General features: G+C 33.0%; 1 protein-coding gene across 2 annotated transcripts; it reads left to right on the top strand.

Moving 5' to 3' along the window:
• The first annotated feature begins 14,138 nt into the window (after positions 1–14,138).
• On the top strand, positions 14,139–16,044 carry LOC132293526 (cyclin-dependent protein kinase inhibitor SMR14). 2 transcript variants are annotated; one of them, XM_059791046.1, is made up of 2 exons: positions 14,139–15,088; positions 15,574–16,044. In XM_059791046.1, exon 1 carries the CDS (start codon positions 14,515–14,517, stop codon positions 15,052–15,054), a length of 540 nt encoding a protein of 179 aa, XP_059647029.1. In that variant the 5' UTR covers positions 14,139–14,514; the 3' UTR covers positions 15,055–15,088; positions 15,574–16,044. The 2 variants fall into 2 exon arrangements, with proteins under 2 accessions (XP_059647029.1, XP_059647031.1); XM_059791048.1 differs by having other exon boundaries at positions 15,611–16,042.
• Positions 16,045–19,447: the final 3,403 nt, after the last annotated feature.

The following is a 19,447-nucleotide window of genomic DNA, read 5'->3' as shown; positions in this document are numbered from 1 at the left end:
GGGGTAAAGGCTGGATTTTCCCATGGATCTAGTGGTGAGTTCCACCGACTCTGGCAAAAGATTAACACCCTCAGGTGTTGTATGAGAAAATTTACTGTAATATTAATTATGAAGATCTTAACACTGTGTTTGGAATCCAAAATTTGACGGAAATTAACTTCAAATGGAATTTGTCTTGTTTGGAAAATATTTTAAAAACGAATTTGTTTGAAAGGATTTTATAGTAAATATTGTAATGTAAGGAAATCAGGAGAAAAAAAGAAGGAATTAGAAAGGATTTGCTAACTAATCATTAAACTTATCAAAATAACCATTTTAAAATGGTTACAAACCATCATATTTTACCAAGTATCTATTTTCCCTTTTTAAATCCCTTATCTAAAATGGTACAATTTTTTTCTTCTCCTCAAATTCCTTTTTACAAATTTCAATTTATTCCAAACTACAAATAGATTACTATTTTAATGACAATCCAATTCCTTTTCAAATTTTATTTCCAAATTCCAAATTTTTTTATTCCAATCAAAGCGTTAGAGTTCATTGTTGATATTTATATTCCCAAAAAAAAAAAAAAATGGATGATATTGGTAAATTCTTTCAAATGTTTAGAATTAAAAATAGGACTAAAATCATAAAATCTCCTATTATTTCAAAAAAATTATCAATTAATCCCTCAATTAAAAAAACTATCATATTATCTCTTGATACTTTAAAAAGCTTGTCATATTGCTCCTCCCTTTAACTAACGAAATTAAATCACGTGATTGTCACGTGCATAATATTTCACTTAAATCTGACCACACTGTCCTTTTAATCGCCTAAGGACTAAATTGCCCCTACCTCAGTCTAAAGAATCTCTTTTCTTCAACAACAAACTCATGCTCAGTTTGGTAGAGTGGAAATGGGAGGAAAGGGAAGGGAAGATGATAGAGAGTGATTAAAAATTTGTGTTTGGGTAAAATGGGTGGAAGAAAAGGAAAGTAGAGGGAAGGGTTTGGAGGGTTATGGTCTGCTTTGTATAGTGATATGCTTATCCTCCCAGAAATGGGTGGAAATGGAAGGAAAAGAAAGGCAATGACTGATGTAATATTTTTTATGCCAATTTTACCCTCTACTCGTTACCTTAAGCTTGCTAACGGCGGTGGCCAGCTGCTGAAGCTTGCGAACGGAGAACCGAACTGAAACAACGGGCGATGGAAACTGAAAGATATGGGTTTTGATTTTTTGAACAATCTGAAATGATATGTCGATATGGGTTTTGAACTTTTGATTCTTGATAGACAGCGGCTGTAGTGCGCAGAGAAAGAGACAGAGAGAGAGAGAGAGAGACGTGAGAAGGTTTGATCAAACAAAGACCCAATAAATTGCTTCAGTCCAGCGACACCTTGTGGGTGTCACTTATCAGACGCTGATGTGGCACGTTGACAAGTCAATTCAACCCTGGCTAAATCCTCCGTGGCAAGTTGAAAAGTTAAAAGCCTCGAAAGATCTAGCACTTTAAGCCCTGGCATCGCTCCAGGCCCTCAAGCCTCGAAAGATCAAATCTCGAGCACTCTAAGCCCTGGCATCGCTCCAGGCCCTCAAGCTTCGAAAGATCAAATCTCGAGCACTCTAAGCCCTGGCATCGCTCAAGGCCCTCAAGCCTCGAAAGATCAAATCTCGAGCACTCTAAGCCCTGGCATCGCTCCAGACCCTCAAGTCTCGAAAGATCAAATCTCGAGTACTCTAAGCCCTGGCATCGCTCCAGGCCCCCAAGCCTCGAAAGATCAAATCTCGAGCACTCTAAGCCCTGGCATCGCTCCAGGCTCCCAAGTCTCGAAATATCAAATCTCGAGCACCCTAAGCCCTGGCATCGCTCCAGGACCCCAAGCCGCGAAAGATCAAATCTCGAGCACCTTAAGCCCTGGCATCGCGCCAGGCCCCCAAGCCTTGAAAGATCAAATATCGAGCACCCTAAGCTCTGGCATCGCGCCAGGCCCCCAAGCCTTGAAAGATCAAATCTCGAGCACCCTAAGCCCTAGCATCGCTCTAGGCCAGGCCCCCAAGCCTCAAAAGAGCAAATCTCGAGCACCCTAAGCCCTGGCATCGCTCCAGGCCCCCAAGCCTCGAAAGATCAAATCTCGAGCACCCTAAGCCCTGGCATCGCGCCAGGCCCCCAAGCCTCGAAAGATCAAATCTCGAGCACCCTAAGCCCAGGCATTGCGCCAGGCCCTCAAGCCTCGAAAGATCAAATCTCGAGCACTCTAAGTCCTGGCATCGCCCTAGGCCCAATAAGCCTCGAGAGGCTGATCTTTGAGCATTCCGAATCCTGGTGTTACGCCAGGCGATACCGTCCCGAGAGATCGGAGCTCCTTAGCACGAGATGAGGTAGGATCTCTGTGCTATAGGAGTCCATATTTGGGAAACTTAGGAGGATCTTGGATTGGTGGATGAGAAGTCAAGAAGTGCCTTCGCTCTTAGCAAGACTCAATTAACAAGATGATGGGATTATACACGTTATGACAGCAAACCTTAAAATCACAATTAATGCTATATCAGGCTTGACCAACCGACAGCCAAGCAGCATTTAATGCCCCTGATTAGGGGATAAGTGACATGGCAACATAGGACAAGGCTCGAGGAAAGGATTAGACCCTTCAGCCCTCTAAATCTGCAGGATTACTCGCGTAATCCGGATTAGGGGTGATGCATGCGAGAAACCATGCATAGAAGAAACCATTGGGTAATGACCAATGGAAACTCGATCTATAAATAGCACTGTCCTATGAAGAAAGAAACAACTTTCCCGAACAAAAGAAAAGCTGTTACATTGTATATTTGCCCTACCACCATCTGGATCTAGTTAATTAGTCTTTTTCTCCTCCTCCTACACTAAGCATTTCCTCTGTTTTCCTTCTTATTTGTATTACTGATATCTTTTTTTATTACTATGTTATTACTTAGCAAAAAAGAACCCCTACACACCTCAAGCCCTCTTTAACGAAACCCAATTCAGCCCGACGATGTCTCAAGCGACCTCGACCTGTAGCGACCAATATTATCTAATGAGCTTCTGAACAACGGACCGAAACGAACGGATTCCCAAATGCATGCACTTATCTCTTGTGAACAGACACAAAGTTGTAAGACGTCCATCGGTCCATGCAACTCCATGAATGTCAGTGATATGAACTAAGCATCGAACGAGCTAAACCTAAAAGCGAGCACCAAGTTGCTGCAAGACCCACCTTGACGTACTCCATCGACGATCAAAACTGAAAGCTCTGTTAGCAAGAAAACCGACATACCTAGTTTGGTAAGGCTTACCCATTTTGATCATCATCCAACGAGCTACACTTCCATGCATGCGCACATGTGAGCCTTGGTACACCAGACAGAAAACTTCTTCAAGAAACCCAACTCCGGAGAGATTCACTCCAGTCCGGCTAAACAGTTTCGGCAAGCCACTAATATATATAAGCGACATTTTAAAGAAACAGTTCTTGGATTTGAGTTTGTTAATCCTTTTCAAAAGTTACTAATCCAAGAACTTGTGAGCTAAACCCAAAAGTGAGCACCAAGTTGCTACAAGACCTACCTCGACGTACTTCATCAGCTATCAAATTTGAAAGTTCCATTAGCAAGAAGACCGGAGAGACCTAGTTCGGCGAGGCTTACCCATTTCGGTCATCATCTAGCGAGTTACACTTCCATGCATGCGCATCCGGTGAGCCTCGATACACCAGATGAAAAGCTTCTTCAAGAAACCCAACTACGATGAGCTTTACCCCAGTCCTTTCAAAAGTTGTTAATCCATCTGTGAAGTCACGAAGAGTGTTTTAATGAATAAAGATTGAATATTTGAATGAAAATACCTCAATAAATGTACCTATTATATCACTAGACCTTTTTAATGAGTTAAACTTATTCGAATTTCGAGTTAAACTTATTTGAGTTTCCTATGAAGTTGCGTAGAGTGTTTTAATGAGTAAAGATTGAATCTTTGAATGAAAATACCTCAATAAAGGTACTTATTTTGTCACTAGACCTTTTTAATGTATAAAAATTGAATCTTTGAAAGAAAATGAGACTTTTGAGTTTAACTAATTCGAGTTACTTATGAAGTCGCGAAGAGTGTTTTAATGACTAAAGATTGAATCTTTGAATAAAAATTCCTCAATAAATATATCTATTATGTCACTTGACCTTTTAGGCATAATTGCCATTTAAAATCAACATTTTCAATTTAATAAAATATTAATATACTATAAAGGGCATTATTGTCATTTCATAATAAATTAAAGGTTCTGTCGTGATAGATTTTGTTAGTTTAAGGAGTTATTTAATAATCGAGGGTGTTATATGTTGTTTTTAGAAACAATAGGGTCTTTTTTTTTTTTTAGCGTCAAGTCACTCTACTTCATTTTAGCGTAATTTCATTGACAAATTTTTTAAACAATGTTTGCCTCACCCTGCATAAGAAGGAACCTCATTCTTATGATGAGGTAACCCAATAAAACATCAACATGTGTTAAAGTTTTAAAAGAAAAAAACAAATGATGACTACAGGGAATAAAAACTGATTCTTCTTCTTTTCCTCTCATGTAGCTATATATATTACTTATGTGTTTTGAATCTAAAATTAAACAAACAAAATTTAAAGATAATAATAACCTGCAAGTTGTTATTAGTTCGAATATCAAACTTCGATAACATCTTTGAGATTCAGAAAAAGAAACAAAGAAAAAAATTATCAATTATGGTTATAAATCTAATAGCTAATTAGAGAATATTTAAATACAAGATTTAATAGACAATTACAAAACATCTAAATAACCACACACATATACAGAAATTGCCAAACGAAGTAAAACACACTATTGATGTTCTAGAAAGAGATATTTATCGAGTAAAGATAATTCAGTGACTTGTACGATTTTGAAGATCAAATGGCTGAATCAATAAACTTTGTGAATTTATGATGGTGGTGATGTACGAAAAATTAAAAAGGAACATTGTTGATTTTAGATTCAAAATAGAGAAGTAATATACATCGCTTCATGTGAGAGAAAGAGGGAATGATCAGTTTCTATTTTATGTGGTCATCATTTTTTTTTTTTTTTTATTTAAAAACTTTAACACCCGTTGTTGTTTTATTAGACCACTTCATTATAAGAAAAATGTTCCTTCTTATGCGGCTTAAGACAAGTATTATTCAAAAAAATTTAGGTGATATTTAAATAATAAATGCTCTCAAAAGAGCTCTCTACTAAGAAGAGTCATGAACTCTGATTGTATCTAAACAGTGGATTGAGAAAGCTTTTTGAGATTTGTGAAATTTTAAGCAAATCATTTAGTACATTTTTTAGTTCACTAATTAAAATGAAGAGGTTATGGTGAGGGAGTTCTTTGGACTCTTGAGAACATTACTCTTTTAAAATTGTGTTATTAAATAAAGATAGGAAGAATCGATGTACTTGACCTCAAGGCTAGTTGATATTTTTTATTTTCTTATTTATTTGATTTAATTTGTATTTTATTATCTAAACTAAGCAGAATATATATATATATATATATATATATATATATATATATATATATATATATATATTACTTTTTGTTCATGGGGCTTTCAAATAAAGACCAATAATCAATTAAAATCAATGACCTGTTCTAATTGAAAGCTAATTTGCCGACGTGAATGGGAACTTGAAATTTTATAAAGCAATTTTAAAATAATATAAATTAAACCGATGTTCTAAGCATTTACGGTGACATGTGGTCATGGAAAATTAAATTTAAATTATATTCGATTACATAGAATTAATATTCTAAAATTGAAATAAAAAAATTAATTCAAACTTTAAACTAATTTTTAAGTCACTAATTTCATATTACTGAACATAATATTAGAATTTAGTAAGAGGTATATGTAAATAACAAACACATAATACCATACATAGCACAAACAAAGTCGAATTCATCTCAAATTTTCAGAAATTTTGTTGACATCCCATAAGATGAGAAAATGCGAATTTGGAATTCTAAATGAAGGATTTCAGCCGTAAACCACACACACACGTTAAAACTATTGGGTTTCTTTCAATGGGTCGTTTTCACTCCAAAAAAAAAAAGAAAAAGAAAAATTACACCATTCGAGTAAAAAAAGAAATAAACTTGTTAAAACTGTCCGGTGAATCCTCAAATTAACTTAAACAAAGGTTACACAAGTACAGAAGTACTGATGAAGGCTGGGTCAAGTAAAAAGGCCAACTCAGGCCCAACATAAACTCCGTCAAACCCAAATGGCTAGCTAGCTGTAAAAATTAACTACTCCGTTTGAGAGATGGGAGTTGAGAGTTGCGTGTATTGCATGAATTTTGGACTAAATTAATTATGATATATATCTCAAATTTTTTATTTTCTAAAAGAAATTCTAAATTTTAGTGTTCAAATTTTGTAAAATATATGTTTGTGAACAATGTCAAAATATCTCAGAAGTATATTATAATTAATTTAAAAATACATGGTAGAAATTTTAAAAATTAATTTAAATTTGTATATAAAATTAAAAATTATCCAAAAATGTATGTAAGGGCTTGACATGCAATTGGAGATTGAATGTGACCCACTTGAAGTTGTATTCCCTACCACCAATGAAATTGAGTGAGGCAGCTCAGACTTTTAGAACAAGGATGTGATATCTCTCAATTCAATCTTCTGAGAAGCAAAAAAAGCTTTTAAAAAGATGAAATAAATGGGTACCTGACATACCAAGTCACTAACAAGAGACACATGATGATAGTGGAGAACATGATCACCTTGTACTCTAAGAAAGCTAGGTTGACACTTCAATTAAATGCATCTTCTTCAAAAGTAACCTAATTATTCATTAGATTCAAGAGTACTACTCTGTCCAAGGGACCAATCTGCTTCTCTCTCTCTCTCTCTCTCTCTCTCTCTCTCTCTCTCTCTCTCTATATATATATATATATATCAAAATAGACATGGATGGTTCGTTACTCTTTCCTCCACCAGGAGTGCATGGTACGTATAATATAGCAGAAAGGGTAGTGTTAAATTCAAGGAGAAGGCAAGCTGTTATTCTCTACTTCTATGATTGTCACAAATTGACTAATATTGTTTGTGTCTGAATGATGTTAAAATAGATGTAATATTGATACTGCAATATATACAGTATCATTCTCTACTTATTTTTTTTTTTTCCTTATTCAAAATATAGGACGCATATACAAGAGTTTGAGTCTCGTTCACAAAAAAACTAAAGTAAATTTAGAAGTACCGAATTAGTAGTTTAAATTTGAAATAGGTGATTCAGTGACTGATGACTCAGTGAATAAAGACCCTTTTTTAGGCAAATCCTAAACTCAAATGTTGTGAATTTAATTCTCATTAATTAGTATCTTAGAATTTGTCATCAGTGGTCTAAGTTCGTTATCCACCTCATCCATATAATGACTTGACTCTTGAGTGAGATTGATACTTTTTTCTCTTTCCTTTTAATTACATCGAACAATAATTACTAAAAAATAAAATTAATAATTCGGGCATGAAATATACAAAAAAAAAGAAAAATAATAACCAAAAAGAAAAAGAAGTGCAAATAAAGGAAGAAAGCAAAAGATAGAGAGACATAGAACATGCCACATGTTGATCAATGATTCTGTAGTGACTCTGAAAATGTAGTACAGGTACAATAAATGCTAATCATGCCTGTACGTGCTGCATTTCTCTTTGCACGATATGTATAACTCATCTTAATATATATATATATATAAATTAAATTTACATTCTTAAAGTGAACCAAGGTCACTTCCACAATATTGAATGAATTGGAATCTCATTACATCTTTGGATCTTTATGAATTATGTGAGGGGGCGGATAATGAATTTTTAAAATAATTTTAAAGGAGTAATAATAATATTTCAAAGGTATATGGTTGAAGAAAATAAATTACTGAAAGTTAATTATTAAAAGATAAAAGAAAATTTCAGGGGCACAATTGCCTCTCCCTCATTCCTGTGTAGGCCCGTCCCTGCTAATATATATATATATATATATATATATATGATGTGAAAGAGTAACGATTCTTCATCCACTTTTACATGAGTTTATTCGCAATTTTCATTTATACTCTTAAATAAAGATTCAATAATTGTAACTCGTAAGTCATAAATTTTCTTAATATAAAATATTTACTGTAAAACAATTTTAATCGTTCTTCAATACATAAAATACCCTAGTGGAGAATTGAGGGAATGGATTAGAATGGGTTGAAATTGGAAAGGGAGGTAGAATTATTTTGAGACACGGGACACATATGATGGTTGGCAATGGGGGCAAAATAATGAAGCATGTGAATGAAATGCAATGATGCCGCATGAGAGTGTGTGTATTTGTGTTTTTGTTTGTCAATCTTTATGCTATTTCTCTCTACCGTACGTTAACCCCACCTCGGTAAATTATTAAGCAACAGTAATAATAAATTAGTACATAATTACCAAAGTAAACATTGCTTGTTTTACCTCCCTACCAGAGCTGGTAGGTACACCTCCCAGTTAGAGTACAAACTGAATCACCAAATTATACACGCGCATTGAATTCGCGTGTGAATTCTGCTTCTCAATTATAACTTTTGATGATGAAAACCATGCACTCCCGTGCTGGCCCCCCGCATTACACTCGAACTTAATTTTGCTTTCATATCTTCAATTTCTCGTGTCACGACAATAGTGTGGTGTGCTATATATATATATATATATATATATATATATATGTTTTTATGCATACATATATTAAATATAATTATAGATGAGCTGCAGATGTACTAACTACTAACTCATGGTAGCAGAAAAGTGAGGAAGGTTTACCAAATCTCAACTCCTTCCATCTTTAGTGGAGGAATCCCATGATCAGCTTGTGTACACATGGTACATGCAAATCCACAAAATAATATTGAATTAAGAATTAATAGTATTAAATTGAAGATAAGTAGACAATGTTAAATTGTTACATTATTTTATTTAAAGATGTGCCGCTGCATGGCTTGGTCATGCCTACTATAATATATGGTTATTTTTAATTTTAGTTTTACATATATATGAACATTTTGTTTAATTCCCTCTTAAACTTTTAATTTCTAAAATCATCTTTTAAATTTTTTCTTTCTTCTCTCTTTTACTCTTCAAATTTTTTTTATTTTTTTTAAAAAATAGTTAAATTGTCCTTCTTCAATCAAACTCTAACGAGTAATGATAGACAACGCGAAAGAGAAAATGCAAAAACTCTCCTCTAACGAGTAATGATAGACAACGCGAAAGAGAAAATGCAAAAACTCTCCCAATTTGAATTTGATTTGGCTAAGTGAGTTAAAAAATTGAAAAGGGAAAAAGGAAAGAAAAAAAAAAAACAGTGCTTCGTCTTTTCCCTCACAAATAGGAAACTAAAAACTCTCCTTCTTATCTGTTACCAAAATCCTAAATTGCAATACATAACAGAGTATAAATAATACTATATTTGTTTTGCTAAAATCAATAGTTAAAATAATTAAAATGATTTGATTTAATACTATAAAATAAAAATGATTTGTTTTGTTAAAACCAATAGTTAAATGATTTGATTTAATACTATTGGTTTTAACAAAATAAATACAATATTATTTATACTTTGTTATGTATTGGCAAAAGAAAAAATAACTAATCAGATCTTACAAAGTTAAAATTTGAACTATACAATTTGAATCTATCAAATCATTTTAACTATTGATTTTAATAAAACAAATACAGTATTATTATTTATACTCTATTATGTATTATTTAGGATTTTGGTAATGAGGAAGATGGAGAGTTGTTTTTAGTTTTCTGTTTGTGAGGGGGAAAGAAGAAGCGCGGTTTTTTTTTTTTTTTTTTTTTTTTTTTTTTTTTTTTTATATATATATATATTTATATATATATATATATTTTGGTTACTTTTCTTTTTTCCCTTTCAACTATATAACATAAGAGTGATTCATGGCTTAACCAAATCAGATTCCAGAGAGTTTTTGCGTTTTCTGTTTGGCTTTGTCTATCATTACTCAACTCTAATTTATTTCCTTTCAAAGTTTTGCATTTTCTTTCCTTTTTTTTTCCTATATTTTTTTTTCTCTTCTTTTTTAAATTTTTACCGAAATTTATGAAGCCAATTGATGTAATTTTCATGCATTGCTTTCAAAATACTAAGACGTACACCAAACATTGTTCTAGTTCTTATATTGGTGAAGTATTTATATTCTTATACTCACTGGTTTACCATATTGTTTTGCATTTATTTTTCCCTGCTTTGCTCCTTAATTTGAACAATCAATATTTGTCATATTAATTGATTTTTTTTTTTTTTTTTTTTTTTTTGAGAGCTATATTGGCCTCCACTATTATCCTTTGGCGTTCCATTTCTTCTCTCTCCTAAGATGAAATTACAAAAGAGTCCACAACCTATACAATGTTTGGTTGTCATAATTTTTAATACCATAATTGTCCTCATCTCTTAAGGTTAAAATTCTTTAACTAAATTCCTTCAAATTCTATTCACATTACCTTCCTTCATATCTCCAAACACAAAAATGGAAGATTTCCCTAATGGTACAACGTTACTTAACTTCCTAAGACAAGAAAATCTCATTATAGTAATTTTTTATTTATTTTGTTCTCCTTCCTTCTTTTAAAACATATATTTTGAGTTAGAACATACTAATTGTTAACCCTAAGATTAATTTTGATGATAACAAAACATTAATGATGTTTTAAGGATTAATATTTGCATTAAGATCATATGACAGATAAATCAGTTGAAGTCCAAATGGAGAAGAAATCAAAGGCAAGAATGAGCCAAGCAAGTTCCATTCCATGCACTCCAAGGATAAAAGAAGACAAGTCATTCAATCCCAAGCTTCAAAGATGAAACATGGAGAAGAAAAGTAATTAAGACCGGCGATTCAAATGGGGTTAGATTTAAATGTTAAAATAATTTATGAATTTTATGAATCTCATATCTTAGGATCATTCATTCCTCATTTCAAGGTTTAAATGGCATCACATATGGTCAATAATATGACTTTGAAAGCCCAGCACAAAGAAATAGAGAAGGAGGTTCACATTCAAGGATTTTCGGCCAACTGAATATAAGCACCAACCGGCTAATATAGAAAATAGAGAGTTAGGTTTTGGCTAACAAACGTTTCGGCCGACCGAACATGAAGGTTCAGCCGACTGATAAAGGTTTCACGAAAAATATATTCCAGAGAGTCATCAGTCGACCAACAAGAAGCTTTCATGAAAACAGAGAGTTGGTGTATTTCAACCATCGTTTCAGCTGACCGATGATTGGGGATCAGCTGGTTGACAAGAGATTTTCGGCCGACAGAAGACACTCCATCAGCCGACCGACACAGCGTCAATTTCAAATCAAACGGCTACCTACAAACTTGGACTATTCACACCTCATCCCCAACACCTATATTACGTTCCTCTCTTTATAAATAGGGCCTGCAGCTTTTGTTATATATACACAACTATTGAGAGCATTGAAGAGTTTTATTCTAGACTATTCAAGTCCTCGATCATTTGATCACTCATTCCATATCTCTTATTCTTTCATATCATCTTAGAGATTTGAGTTTCATTTCATTTATATAATTATTCTAGTTGTGAGCTTACACTTGTGCATCTATCTTGAGAGAGATTCAATCTTGTATTTCAATTACAAACATTGCTACAAACTTGTAAGGGTTGGTGTGACCCAAAAGAAGCATAGGAAAAGGGTGTTCTCCTAGCAAGAAAGAGAAGCAAGGGCTTACTTCATGTGAAGGTTTGCTCTCCACCATTAAGGAGAAGCTTTAATGGATTGAAAAATCTTAAGAGGGATCTTGAGCCGAGAAGTAAGAGTTTCTGAACCTTACTAAAATCTCCGAATCATTGTTTTCAATTTCTTATTCTTATCTCTCTTATATTTATGTTTTGAATTGTTTATCTACCTTAATTGATTATTGAATGATTGTTAATTAGAAGTTAAAGTTGCAAATTTAAAAAATTGGCCATTGACTCTATTTACCCCTCTAGAATCAATTAGTGTTTAACACTATTTATTCTTTGATGAATTTTACCAATCTCCTTGCAATTAATATTATTCTATCAATATTTACTTTAAAACTGAATTTTAACATTGGATTCTACGGGGAGAATAATAGATACAATCCCTGATGTAACTTGAAAATTTCTATAAATATTCTTACTATTCTATTATACTTCTTGAAAAAAGCCCTCAACCAACAGTTCTATTTTTACTCGTACTTAATTTATTTATTTGCTTTACCTTTTTCTCTGTGAGCATGGATATGGGCTGCCTACAATCCCAATGGAAACATCACCCTTGAAATGTTCAAGACTTCTCAAAATTTGGACAACTTTCTTTACAAGTAACTTATTGTTAAATATAAGAAGTATTTAAGTTGGAAATAAACTTTTATATAAATAAGTAAAACTTATCACATTATAGAAACAACATTTAATTGAATTGAAAATCAAAATATAAATATATGAGAGAGAACATGATGAATCCTAACAGAGTTCAAGAGAGGAGATGCAACTTGAAATAAAACTCAAATGAATTGAAATTCTTAATAATAATAATAATAATAATAATAATAATAATAATAATAAAAGAATTGAAATTCTTAATAATAATAATAATAAAAGAATTGAAAGAGTTCTTACTTTATAAAAAAGGATAACTATGGCATTATAAATATAAAAATTAAACATTAGATATGGTAGGGATTCTTTTGTAATTTAATTTTAAAAACAGAAAAGGAATGGAGTGCTTTAGTAGGATAATAGTGGAGAGCCAATAATGTACTCAGGCGGCGCTCCACTCTTTTTATCAAAAACAATAGTTTACTCGAACAAAACTCTAGCCTCAAAGACTAAAAGAAATATAGAACATATATATACCCAATAATACCCTTTGAAGCAAGTTCACACACGTGTGTGCGTATATATAGCCAATCTTTACCATGATTCTTAATTTTGTCATGTCCAAACTTGTTGCCGCCATATGGCCGCAATTAACGTTTTCAAACAAACCCAATGTTGACATGTTGAAAACTTTGATTTCAGTTTATGATTAGACCTCTCAGCCCTCACAAGCAATTATGGCAATAAAAAAAATATAAGAAGAAGCTATTGTGTTTAATTAGGGATTATTTATTTTTTTATTTTTTTTTTTTTCTAGCAAATAACTTAGACCACTTTTTGCTCTAGTAAGAATTCGAACCTTCAACTAATTTCACTTTTTTTTAAGTATGTGAGATTATCATACAATATTTCCAGAATTTGAAAAATTATTAAAAATAATTATTTTTTTCGCATGTACTATTTTTATTTAGAAAAAAATAATTTATTTTACTGAACTAAATTGCTGACTTTGCCACGGAATATAAACAAAAAGATGCTTGTTAATTTAGTTTAATTTAATTAGTCATTATTTTTTGTTAGATGTGAATGTGATCCAAGTCTTTCGTATGCGTTACGCAGTCTAGATAGGATTCCATGTTTGCCCAATTTCCCCGTTTTGACTCTGAAACATGTACAATCGTGGTTAACTGTTAAGTCAAAACACAAAGTCATTTGCTCTCTAATTAATGCAATTTTAAAGACCAATATTTCAAAGATAACTGACCCATATCCACACACACATTACACACGCTACCAACATCCCCTTATTTTCAATTTAATAACTCACTCTTGAAATGTCTATACATAGTAGATTTAAGGTGATAAAATAAATGTAAATTATAATAATGAGGAATTAAAAAAAGAGTAATACCCACTTGATAGGTTTTTTGTTTTTTGGTAGACTATTATGTATGTGTGTGTCAGTGTGTGCATATATATATATATATATATCACAGTTGTGCTTTCTTGCAAGAGAAATAAAGCATCTGAGAAATGAGTAAAGATGGTGATATCGTGAGAAAAGGGAAAGGAGAATTTCACATCAGAAATGGTCCCCATATAGCAAAACCACGTGCATAGATGCATCAAAGTTCGTAGAGATCAGAAAATTAAGAAAAGCTAAATGCTCAAACACATTAGCTATATACACACACACACACACACACACATTTAATGTCTAAAATATGTATATTCGTAGAGAGAGAGAGAAATCAGTTAGTGAAGGGTGGAGTCTTTCAACCCTCCGTGCCGAAGGATCCGATGCACTTAAACTATCTCAATCTCTCTCTTTCTCTCTCTCTTTATAAGCTTCCATAAACACGTTACTCTCTCTCTCTCTCTAAAAGTGTGGAAAAGAAAAACCAGAAATCCAAAGAAGCTGAGAGAAATCACTAAAGAAACAGCAAAGATGGTGATTTGATGATTATATTCCATGTAGGACATCATCTATAAACCACCCACCCTTTTTCTCACTTCTCAGCTTCCCCATACCCCCCTCTTTCTCTCTCTTGCCATTTTAGCTTCATGTATTACGAGTTCACCAAGTTTTCCTTTCTGGGTATGTCAAATTCGGATTTGTTCATCGTCAAAGAAGATCAAAAAAAGATCGAATTCCAACTTTTCTCAAGACCCACCTCAAATTCACCAGATGGGTGTCAAGTCACACCCTCAAACAATCATCATCTTCAACAAGATCTGCACAAAGATGATGATGATGATAAGAAAGAAGAGAGACATCATGAGGCCACATCCTCTTTTTCTACTGAGCTCAAAACGCCGTCGTTAGGTGAATTGGACGCAACAGTGGACGAAGATGACCACAATAATGGGTTCAGAACTCCAACATCTCTGGATCACAAAATCCCAGTGATCACACAGTGCCCGCCGGCCCCGAGAAAGATCAGGACATTTACGTCGTCGGCAAAGAGGAAAATGTTGCCGAGGCTTCGCCGGAATCTCCAGCTAGATCTGTCAAAAGAGGTTGAATCCATGTTCCCTCCAATTGTTCAAGATGACATAGGACGCAAGATCAAGAAAGCTCGGAGAGATCATGACACAGAATAGTATCATTATACTGTTACTCATGTTTAATTATATGGTAAGAAATTAAATTTCATGTAAAATGAGAGACTAGTATATGTATTTCGTGATAATGGTGCTTTTAGCAATAATATATGTTTTTTTTTTTATTATTTATAATTATTATCTATTTTGTCATTTTCCATTTTTTCCGGTGGATTATTCTCATATATATGTGTGTGTGTGTGTGTTCTGCTTGAGATCTTCAGTTGGTGGGATTGTTCTAAGACCTTCAGATACAATTTGTAAAGTTAAAGTCACAAAAAAGATTAGAGAGATGAAGAACATATATACCAAGAAAAAGAGGTGGACATAGAGAATTCGAACTTTATTGCAACCTACTTCTTTTGTAATCAAGGTGTTATGCAGTTTCAAAGAAGAGAATATATTCTCAATTGTTGGATATATTCAAACGTTTTCTTTTTTTTTTTCCTTTAATTGTGAAAATCATTATTCGTAATTGGAAAGTTACATCTATACTATATATATAATATATTGATGCAGTTCTACAGTCTGAAATATCTTCTTTGGCATCCATAAGGGCGGGCAGCTGAAAGCAGTTAGCAGGAGAAGTAGTGCTGTGAATGTGTGAGGCTCTGCACAGCAATTCCTGAAGATTTGGTTTTGGGGGCCAGTATTAATGGTAAAAAGACAAAACTGTCCTTACAAAAAAGCTACACGTTATCATTTGATGTGGGGGCAAAATTGGGTTTCCATAGCATTTAATTATGAGGGTTATTTTAAGCATAACTAATTTGGTGACCTTAAATCACTGACCTCTCTTTGCTTATGGAATTTAAGTAAGGTGTGTATTAAATGTAAAACTTAGTTTCCCAAGAGAGAGGCAAACATCCTCCATGATGAGTGCTTCTTAATTTTCTAAATAGTGGTAGTTAATTAATGACTATTTATGGGAACTGTGGCCCTATTGTTTCCCATGAAAGTTGATATGCATGGGTTCAACAACTTCAATGCCATAGCGGCTATATTTGTGTGTGTGTGTGTGGATATTAAAGTTCATGCGTTTTAAGAGAGACTCTTGTTATTTTATTTGCATGAGCCAAAAAAACAAATATATATATGTTATAAAAATTTATTGATTAAGTACATGCACTTTCACCAGGTTATTTTATCTTAAAAGTTTTAGCATACCACATAAGATTAGTGATATGGTTATCCATTTTAGAGAAATTGGATGGAAGGACAATGCAAGATTAATAGGTTTATTATTACATGGTCTTCCCTCACATGGCACGTATGCAGCTCGCACTATTAAATAATATAACCTTTTAGGTTAATGAATATGCGTTTAATTCGTTACAGTTAATACTAGAGTTAAATTCAATTTTTGATTTGATATCATGTCAAGCGACGTACCCACTCAGAAGGTGCCTGAATTCAGACTGAATAGGCAAAGTAATACGACCTCAATAAGGACAATAATGAAAGAATTTTTTTTTTTTTTTTGGTATACATAGGCTAATAGGTTAAGTTTTGTGTAAGGGGGCAAGTATTACCTAACAATTTAAGTTTTTTGGTAAGAGATGACAAACACCTTCTTATTATATTTTCTTAAAAAAGGGAGGAAAAATTATGCCTATTTGTTATATATATATATATATATATATATATATATATGTATGTATTTTGGGTGGGGTCCACTTGTAATTAACACATTTTGAATAACTGAGCATCTTGTTGAAGAAGCTGCTTGGTGCCCACATTTTGGAGGCTATAAATTGATACCATGTGTACACAATTGAGGTGTGAAAAATGAATAAAATTATCTCTCTCTCAGCACTCTCTCTCATATCTTACATCTCTCTCATCTTTCATATTTGTCATATATTGTAATACATATATTTATTACACGTTATCAACACGAACTCTAGTCATCTGAGATTTGAACAAGAAGTTTTCTCTCCCTCTTTCTATTTCAACTGTATATCTCTTTGGTGAAATTAGTTTTGATAGATTGCTGGGTTTGTTTGCTTTACTAAAGAAAATTGTATTCCTGATTCCGAAGGGTAAAAGTATCTAAATTATTGATTATTGTTCATGAATTAATTTGTCTACTTAAATGATATATGTGCTCACACTCTGGTCAGTTCTACCACCTTTATTATTTAATGATCTACTAATTATGGTCAGTTTTACTACCTTTATTATTTAATGATTTATGACCAATTTTTATCGTCTTTATTGTTTAATAATTTATTCACTATGGTTGGTTTTACCACCTTTGTTATTTAAATAATTCATATTATATTATTGTTTCACTTAATACTATTTTATTTATTTATATACTATGCTAAATTATATTTTTATATTGTTGTCACATCTAGTTATTCTGAAAATGTCAAACTTGACAAAGCTGGAATTCGTGGCCTTAGATATTTCTGGCAAAAATTATTTATCTTGGATTCTGGATGTTCAGATCCATTTAGATGCCATGAGCCTCGGAAACACAATTAAAGAAGAGAATGATGCATCATTACAAGATAAAACGAATGCCATGATTTTCCTTCAGCGTCATACTAGTGAGGAGCTAAAAACTAAATACCTTACTGAAAGAGATCCACTGTGTTTGTGGAAAAATTTGAAAGAAAGATATAATCATCAAAAAACAGTTATCCTCCCAAAAGCTCGGGCTGATTGGCAGCAACTGCGGTTGCAAGATTTTAAATATTGTGACTGAATATAATTCTGCCCTATTTAAAATCAGTTCTACACTGAAATTGTGTGGTGATACCATCACTGATGAATTTTTGTTGGAAAAAATATTCACCACATTTCACGCCTCGAATGTACTCTTATATTGAGAGCGTAGATTTGAAAAATATTTAGAGCTGATATCATATTTACTTATGGCAGAGCAAAATAACGAGCTTTTGTTAAGAAATCACCAGTCCCGTCCAACTGGATCGACACCGATCCCTGAAACATATGTTGCCTTATCACGTGAACGTGGACATAATAATAGACATAATCGTGGTGGTAGAAATGGCTACAATAATGAATATGGTTGTGGTAAAAATCATTCTTATTACCGTGAAGCATATTAATCCTCAAATTTTCGCAATCAGAGATCCACACCATATCCTCAAATGGGATATTATAATGAAACAAATAAAAGGGAATGATGTGGTTCAACCTTCCATAGCACATGATAATACTTGTTATCGAATAATAGGGCATTGGCAAAGCATTTGTCGTATACTTAAGTATCTGACTGAACTTTATCAAGCCCCAATGAAAGAAAAGGGGAAACGGAATGAAATGAATTTCATTGATCATGATGAGCCAGTTGACATCACAAATCTGGATGTATCAAATTTTTTGAGGACCGTGATGGAAAGATAGACCACCTGATTGATGAGGGAAATGTCCACACCAATTAATCATATTTTTCATTTCATGTTCTTTCTACTATTTTATCATCAACATATTTTTAATTTCCTTGTATTAAAGTTTATTTTGTTATAATTGTTTCTTTTCTAAATTTGCAAGAATAAGAATGGATCTAACTGGTCCTAAAATAAATGGTGAAGATATATGTTTTGCTGATAGTGGAACAACACACACAATCCTTCGAGATCAAAAATATTTTTCTGAACTAACTTTGACAGATGCTAGTGTCAGTACAATATCAGATCCCACCGACTGGATTGAAGGCTCTGAACGAGCCAACATTATTTTACCACGTGGAACAAGATTACAAATTAATGATGCCTTATATTCTACAAGATCTTGAACAAATCTGTTGAGTTTTAAAGGCTTGCGTCGTAATAGGTATCATATTGAGACCGCAAATGAAAAAAATGTAGAATATTTTTATATTACTTCCATTACCTCATACAAGACTCTGATATTAGAAAAACTCCCCATTTTCTGTTCTGGGTTATACTATACAACCATTAGGACAATTGAGTCAAATGCTATGATACATAAAAAATCTTGTGACTCAAAACTTTTTATACTTTGGCATGATCGACTTAGTCACCCGGGAAGTACAATGATGCGTCAAATTATTGAAAATTCACACGGACACTCACTAAAAGATAAAAAAAAAAAAAAAAAAAAAAAATTTATTTTACCAAATAATCATCTATACACCACCTGCTCACAAAGTAAGTTGATTATTAGACTATCCCCTTCAAAAGTCATTGTCGAATCTTTCCCATTTTTATAACGAATTCACGGGAATATATGTGGGCCAATTCATCCACCCTGTGGACCATTTCGCTATTTTATGGTCTTAATTGATGTCTCAACACAATGGTCACATGTTTGTCTCATTTCTACTCGTAATATTGCATTTGCTAGACTTTTTGCTCAAATCATCAACTTACGGGCACACTTTCCTGATTACCTAATT

Source organism: Cornus florida, unplaced genomic scaffold (genome assembly GCF_030987335.1).
Source record: "Cornus florida cultivar Cherokee Brave unplaced genomic scaffold, ASM3098733v1 CherokeeBrave_3.0.0_Hap2_Chr02, whole genome shotgun sequence".
In the NCBI taxonomy this organism is placed as follows: Eukaryota; Viridiplantae; Streptophyta; class Magnoliopsida; order Cornales; family Cornaceae; genus Cornus; species Cornus florida.
This window is presented reverse-complemented; position numbering and strand designations above follow the sequence as displayed.